This window comes from Ursus arctos, unplaced genomic scaffold (assembly GCF_023065955.2).
Source record: "Ursus arctos isolate Adak ecotype North America unplaced genomic scaffold, UrsArc2.0 scaffold_7, whole genome shotgun sequence".
NCBI classification, from domain to species: Eukaryota; Metazoa; Chordata; class Mammalia; order Carnivora; family Ursidae; genus Ursus; species Ursus arctos.
Window position 1 is genome coordinate 79478840 of NW_026623089.1, and position 8319 is coordinate 79487158.

An 8319-nucleotide genomic window follows, 5' to 3' on the forward strand; every position below is an offset into this window, starting at 1 on the left:
GGTGGTCAATAAATGTTTTGATGGAAATAGTACAACAATTCCCATAAACATTTATACAAATACATGTGGGGATGGGGGTCCTGTATGCAGTGGAAAGGGAAATATACATGCATGTTCTCACACACAGTGTACCCTGTTCATCCCATAAGCAGGGCACTCCTCTGTTTGAGAGAAGCCTTAAGGAATTTTTTTTTTCTGTATATTTCTTAACTATGGCCAGTGGCAGATTTAGAAAGTCTTTCCTGACTGCCTTACCACTGCCATCAAAAAACAAACAAATAAAACTAGGAATATTAATCGGGACTTTGTCCAATGCAGATAGTAGAAACCTACTGAAACTAGCTTAAACAAAAAGAGGGTTATTTCTTCAGGTGAAGAGAAGTTCAGGGGTAGACAGGGTGATCCAGGCAAGGCTGCTAAGTCACTATCTTGGGCCTTCTGTCCTTCCTCCTGTTGAAGCTCTGCTTTCTACTCTGTTAGATTCCTTCTCAGGCAGGCTGTCCTCAGGTTGGGAAGATGGCCCCCAGCAAATCTGAACTTATATTCTACCAGTTTAAAATTTTTAGGAGGAAGAGACATAGTTCTAGCGAAGTCCCATTTCAGAGAAATGGTATCTTAATTGGACTCTCTCTGAGTAAATCACTGGGACCAGGGAATGGCTGGAGTACCTTGAGCCTTCCCAGACTGGAGTGAATGGTGGACAACCCACCTCAAATCACCTGAACCGAGAGCAGAGGGAGAGGATGTTCCAGAAACAAAATCCACGAGGAGGGATCCTCACCAAGTCGAAGCCGCAGACGTCCGCAGCACTGGACTGTGTACACTTCCTGGGTCACTTCCATGGGCCTTGGCTGCCATGCTGAGTTGTGACTGTTTCCTTACAAGCTCTGTATAAGCAGGGCTGTGTCTCCTTCAGGGTTCCACCCCCAGGGTTATCCAGAAGCTCTTGCACATAGAAGGCTGCCTGTAATGAATATTTCCTATCCCTTCCTTTCCCCTTCATCTTCCTAGTTTCAGAGATCCTGTTTCCACCTCAGACTCCCTGTTCAGTGGGGAGCCTGCTTCTCCCTCTCCCTCTGCCCCTCCCCCTGCTTGTGTGCGCTCTCTCTCTCTCAAATGAATATAAATCTTAAAAAAAAAAAAACAAAAAACCTACTGAGTTTATTACTCAGCCTCCTTTTGCCTTTTCCCTATCTTCTTTGAAATCTGTTACTCTCCTTTTTATCTTCCTCAAACTTCTGCTTTCCCCGTCTCTTGGTGGATTGTTCCTATCTGTTTGTGGGCCTTTTCTCTCTGTGGGGTTTCCTTCCTCCCTCAGCAAAAATGATATATTGGTACAGCTCCCAGGTCTCCTTCAGTGCACTTCTTTTTCTTATTTCTCACTATTCTTCTTTCCCATCCTACTCATTATACAGACATGGAATTTTTGTGTTTGTTACTGACTGTTTATAGATCTATGATTCTTAATTTTCAAGGCTAGTAAGCAAAACATTTAAATTTCTGTAAAAATAGGTGGTACTTGTCGGTTAGTGACTGCCAGAAGGAAATCAATACCCTGCCATCTTTCTGGAACTGGTCTTGCAATAAATAATGAGAATTTAATGAAATATTTCTAGGATATAGCTGTACACAGAGGAAACTAATATAAAGTTATAAGGGCCTAGTGCTTCAACTGTAAATTCCAACTGAAGAACAATTTGGTTGCTAAGCAGAGAACACTGTTTAAGGTTTAAAAATGGACCTATTTCTTCAAAAATTTAAAAAGGATTTTATCTTTGACAGTGAAATTCCTAAGGACCCCTTGAAGGCCATTCTGTCGGAGTTAGAATTCACTTTACATGGAATTTACTTAAGGAAGACATTCTGTTTGACATAGAAGATACCATTGGGCAGCAGCTTGAATTTGTCACCACAGAATCCAGACTTACTCTTTATAACCTACTAGTCTATGTGAAACTCCTAAAAGGCCAAAATGAAGATGCCCTAGAATGCTTGGAACAAGCAGAAGACCTCATCGAGCGAGAGCACTCGGAAAAAGAAGTGCGACGTCTGGTCACTTGGGGAAACTATGCTTGGGTGTATTATCACATGGACCAGCTTAAGGAAGCTCAGAAGCATTTAGACAAGATAGGGATCGTCTGTAAGAAACTGTCCAGTCCTTCTGACTACAAGTTGGACAGGCCTGAGATTGACTGTGAGAAACGGTGGGCACTCTTGAAATTTGGAGGAAACTATTATCACAGGGCAAAAGCGGCTTTTGAGAAGGCTCTGGAAGCAGAACCCAACGATCCAGAATTTAACATCGGCTATGCCATCACAGTGTACCGGCTGGACGATACTGACAGACATGGGTGTATAAAGAGCTTTTCTCTGGGCCCGCTGAGGAAGGCTGTCACCCTAAACCCAGGTAACGCCTGCATTAAAGTTTTATTGGCGCTGAAGCTTCAAGATGTACAAGCAGAAGATGAAGGGGAAAGGTATATTGAAGAAATCCTGGACCAAATATCTTCCCAACCTCATGTCCTTCGCTGCACAGCCAAATTCTACAGGAGGAAAAATTCCTGGGATAAAGCTCTTGAAGTTTTGAAAAAGGCCTTGAAGGTGACACCAATGTCTTCGTTCCTGCATCACCAGATGGGACTTTGCTATAGGGCGCAAATGATCGAAATCAAGAAGGCCACAGACAACAGACCAAAAGGGGAGGATAAACTGAGACTGGATAGGCTTATTACAATGGCTATATCTCATTTCAAAGTAGCTGTGCAACGAGACTCCAAGTTCCCATTTGTCTACACAGACCTGGCCAACATGTATGTCGAGACAGGCCAGTGTAGCAAAGCAGAAGAAGTTTTCCAGAAAGCCCTTCATCTGGAGAACATAACCGATGATCACAGACATCAGATCCACTACTACTATGGCCGCTTTCAGGAATTTCACTGTAAATCAGAAAGTACTGCCATCCACCATTATTTAGAGGCCTTAAAGATCAGCGACCAGTCCTCCCTCTGTCCCAAACTGACAAGTGTTGTGAAGAAATTGGCTGTGAAGAGATTGGTCACGATGCTTCAGACATGCAGAGTTTACGTGCCCTAGGGTTTGTCCACAAGCTGGAGGGAGAAGAGGGGCAAGCTGCTGAGTACTATGAGCAGGCCCAGAGGATATATCCAGAAAATGCAGAGTTCCTGGCTGCTCTCCGTGAGCTTCCACTTTCTATTTAATTAGAAAATTGCTGGGAAATTTCTTTGAAGCTTTTCTTCCCATTTTGGGCTCATATATTTTTGTTTATTGTTTTAATCCATCGTTAATTACAGAGCCAATTTTTATTGAATGTTTACTGTATACCAGGCATCATCCTAAATGTGATGAATCTTTGGGTATTGTTGTTCTTTCTAATTAAAATACTGTAATCCTTTTGGAAACAAAAACATTCCAGATGTTGTAGCTTTCAAAAATGGTATGGCCATTATGACTATATCCCCTTTATCTCTGCTATTTATAATAATTTTCGGATTAGGGGCACTTGGGTGGTTCAGTCGGTTAAGCGTTTGACTCTTGGTTTCAGCTCAGGTCATGATCTCAGGGTTATGAGATTGAGTCCACGTCTGGCTCTAAGTTCAGCTCGGAGTCGACTTGTCCCTCTCCCTCCCCCTCTGCGTGTCCCCCCAAGTATCTCTAATAAAGAAAATCTTTAAATAATAATAATAATAATAATAATTCTCTGATTAAATTTTGTCAAATTTCCCATACTGCTCACTTATGCAGTGAGCATAATCCTGTGTAAGCCTTTGACCCCTAGGTCAAGAACGTTCTTTCAGGAGTGCAAAATTATGAGTTATGCTCTTAACTATGTAGCTTGCAAAAGATGGATCCTATCCAGTTCTGACTCATGAGGATATTTAACCATTAACCTGACAGTCACTTAAAGAATCCTTTTTGTTGAAAGAAAAAATTCATAATAGTAAAAAGTCTGCCATCTATGATGACTTCAATAAAAGGAGAAAAAAACTAAAACGGGGGGAAAGGATTTCTTTAAATATAGAACTTTAGGAGCCCATGAGAAATCAGAAGTATTATCTCCCCAAAATGTTTACTGCATAACTAGAAACAGTTTTGAGGAAAAAATGAACAATGGAAAATCGTTGTCTCAAGTTTCTCTGGTCTTTTAACTAGAAGAATAAACTTAACCTAAATGGAATTAATTTTATTCCAACTAAAACTACAAAAATTTTAGGTTAAAATTATTGAGACAGAGGGGCGCCTGGGTGGCACAGCGGTTAAGCGTCTGCCTTCGGCTCAGGGCGTGATCCTGCCGTTATGGGATCGAGCCCCACATCAGGCTCCTCTGCTATGAGCCTGCTTCTTCCTCTCCCACTCCCCCTGCTTGTGTTCCCTCTCTCGCTGGCTGTCTCTATCTCTGTCAAATAAATAAATAAAATCTCAAAATAAAATAAAATTATTGAGACAGAAAGCAGATTGAGAAAAATGATTTTTAAAAAATGGGTAAAGTTGATATCCCCATTCCACATCCATAGATTACCGAGGTTTCAGTGATTGGTTTTGGATCTGGGCTGGGTGGTTCCCCCCAATTTCTGGCCTTTGGTTAACTCCTTGACTATTCCAAGCTTACGTCTGTGTAGCTTTGTCTTTCACCTGAAGGTTTCAGACTGACATGTTTTCCTGTAGACCTTCCAGGAATAGTTAAGCCCTGTGTTTGGTTTGAGTATCCACCTGAAGGGTCTACTGCTTAAGAGCAGTATCCCTGGGGTTTTTTTTAAATCGAGATGCTGCTGACAGTAGCTTCTCTAACGTTTCTTTGATTTTCATCTACACTTATATTTACCACCGCAGTATCAGTGGAAAAGTGTGCCGTGTGATTTGACTCTCCACACTAACACTGCCTTAAGACTACTGTGTATTTTTTACTTATTGTTACTATTTTTATTTTTAAATTTCTGTTATTTTATTACAAAAGTAATATAAAAGTAATTCTCATTGTAAAAATTTTAAACAAACAGAAGCATATGAATTTAAAAGTAAGAGCATCTCTTACCCCCATGGCAACCTGTTAACAATTTAATATGTATCCTTCCAGATGTTTTCTATGCATACTCAAACATACAGCTATACTGCAATGTATTTCATGAATAAGTTTTTTTAAATGTTTGATTTACTTAAGGCTTTGCTGTTTTTGTTTATTTTACTGATTTCATTTGTTTATTTAAGAAGGAAGAACAGGGAAGGGAATGATCTTTACTTGAGTATTTCATAAAGCCAGGACTAAAGTCCTCACCTGTCAGAAGAAGCATTTGTCACATTTTGCAGGACATATTTTATTTGGCAGCAAGTCATTTCCCCCATTGGGAATAGTGTTGTAATTAAGGTTATGTTCCCAAGTAGGGACTCTGCACACAATAAAATACAGTTATGATATCAAAACAATAATATAGCTATAAGCCTCTATATTTAAATATTAGACTCGAAAGTCTATTAAATGACTTCAAAATTCACTAGATATTAAAACACTGAAGAATTGGGTCATATGATGACGGAAGCTGAGGGTCATAATCACGGTCTGCTGTCCACAAGCTACAAACCCAGCAGAGAGCCAAGCGTGTAATTCTAGTCAGAGTCCAAAGGCCCGAGAACTGGAGGGATAACGCCACAAGCTCCAGTCCCAGTGTGACTGCGCACCAGGAAGGCTGACGGTAGAAGCTCCAGTCTAAGGAGAGAGAAGACAATGTCCAGCTCACACAGACAGACAGACAGACTGCACACGCCCTCTGCCTCCGGTTCTACTCAGGCGCTCAGCAGACGCGGTGAGGCCCATCCACATGGGGAGGGCAGTCTGCTCTCACTCCGTCCCCCGAGTCAGCTGCTCATCTCTCCTGGGGACACCGTCACACCCCCCGAGCTCATGTGTCACCAACCGCCGGGAACCCCACGGCCTGGCAAGCTGACACATGAACAACGTGTCACCGCGGCCCAGGGTGCAACGCCCGGTAACACAGTGACCCTGTTTATTTTCTCCACAGTGAGGTCAACAAGGATTCTCTGGAGAAAGCCCTTTCACAGCTGAAATGCCATTTCACGTGGAACTTACTGAAACCAGATGGCGTCTCGGGTGATCTAGAAGACAGAGTGTGTCACCAGATTGCATTCTTAGACACGGACTCCAGAGCGATGGCGTACAACCTCATGGCCTACATACAACACGTGAACGGCCGCGGTGAGGCGGCGCTGGAGTAACTACGCCTGGGTCTACTATCACCTGGGCAGACTCTCGGACGCTCAGAGGTATGTCCACAAGGTGAGACGCGTCTGCGAGAAGTTTCCCCATCACTACAGTACTGAGTGGCCACTGGTTTCCTCAGTGACCAGAGCTGCCAGGGTCCTCTGCAGGGCGGGTCCCTGGGAACTGCGGTCACTACCGCCCTGTGCTGACACTGGTAGCTCCTGCTTGTCCTTGCTCCTAGCCATCTGTACATGTCTTAGCTTTGCCAGTCTCCGGGTGGAGCAAAACCAAAGTTGGTCCTTTGCATGCTGCCCTGAATGGCTCAGAAAGCTGGATGCTCACCTGGCTCCTCCTTTCCCAGCAAGAACCCTTTCTGGCTGGGAGTTCCCTGTTGGCACTGAGCAGTGCCAGCCGGGGCAGGGGGATTCAGGGGGCAAAATGAAGCTGTTCTCCTTCTCTTTTTGAAAAGTGATTCTCAGGGTTTTTTCCTACTGTTGCTGAATTTTGGTAAGTGGGCACCTGAGCTTTGCCAGCTGTTTCCATTCATGAATAAGGTGTGTAATTGTGGATCTCAACTAGGGGAGGCAGGATCCCCTACTTCATCATCTTGGTGACATCACTCTCCAACAGTTTTGGGTTTCATTTTCAAATAACTCCTCATCAACTACAAAACTGTTTGATGCACATCTACTGGTTGGCAAATGAACCTACATATTTTATTTTTAAGTCTTATAACAACCCCATAAAGTAGTTACTGCTGTCATTCACTTTTTAGTGAGGGAGAAACTGAGGATTTGGGTGGTTAAGTCACAAATGTGTTGAGTGGTAGAGTCCGGATGTGTATGCGGACCAGACTGATTGGGAAGTCCATGCTCCTTGGCAGTGTCTTACTACAGACCACTAAGACCCCACAATCCCCAGCTCTTATCGGACAGCCTGTAACAACTCTCCTCAGTCACAATCACGAGCCTCACTCCCCGGCACATGCAGCTGAAGAACAGACCTTCCGGGATTGAGGCCCATACATTTCATGGCATATCAGGAGCTTTCCTCAAAGAAGGTGAGAGAGGCGATCACAGCTCATCTCCTGCTGGATGCCAGTCCTCATCCTCCCCTACACCCTTCCCACCACCTTGAAACAGCAGACACTTGGCAAAGCCTATCCTCAAAGGCCTTTCTCTGAAGGTAAATCCTGGGCAGGCTCAAAACTACACACATTAAACACCCAATTGAGAAGCATTTGGAGATTGTGACCACGACCCACTGCAATCCAACTACAACTCTTTTTCTTTCTGACTACCAAATTCCACAGAACCCAAAAAAGCACAAACTTCCTTTCCAGTTCTCTGTCCAAAACCAGGTGTCCAAAGGATAAAGGCTGGAGCCTCCCGCATGCAACTCAGGAGGCTGGAGACAACATGGAACCGTACATGTGCAGAACAAAGAGCTGTGCCTTCCCTTCCTGATGTCATCAGAGGTCCCATTCTTTACAGTTCTAGATTCAGTGCCCATTAGCCTCTACGGCCCCTCATTTAGAGCTGGCCAAAACAATCTCCTCTCCCTGGAGGTGTCCCTAAGGACAGGGTTTAAAAGTGGGATTTAATCATAGCCTGTGTCTATATTGACAGAAAACTACCACAAACAAAGGTATATCACAGATACATCATTTAGGAACACAAGTAAAATATTTAAGAAAAGCTGAAAACAGAGTCCAACAATTAAAAAATGTCATATCCATGATCATCGAGATTTCTCTTGGGCTGCAAAATAGGTTTGCTTGGGAAAATTACATAAACATTAAACAAAATGGAAAAATTCTAAAAAGAAATAAAATCCAAAAGAAGACGCCCCTCCTCTTGGAGTTAATTTTAAGTGCAAGCTCTGGCATTTTTATAAAGAGAAAGATGCTTTGTGAGTATCCCTTTATCGAATAGTACATAGTAAAAATCTTTATTGGTAAATATATTTTAACAATATAAAATTCCTCATGTCCATGATGATAATATAGTACGGAGGTTTACATGTTCAGAGAAAAAAAATCTATACATAAATAAGAAATGTACAGTCTGTATGAAGGAAACTATTGA

General features: G+C 42.8%; 1 protein-coding gene across 1 annotated transcript; it reads left to right on the forward strand.

Moving 5' to 3' along the window:
• Positions 1-516: 516 nt before the first annotated feature.
• Positions 517-3129, forward strand: LOC113258956 (interferon-induced protein with tetratricopeptide repeats 5-like). Its single transcript, XM_044385980.3, has 2 exons — positions 517-610; positions 1796-3129. The coding sequence occupies exons 1-2, from the start codon at positions 517-519 to the stop codon at positions 3091-3093; spliced, it is 1392 nt and encodes a 463-aa protein (XP_044241915.3). The 3' UTR covers positions 3094-3129.
• Positions 3130-8319: the final 5190 nt, after the last annotated feature.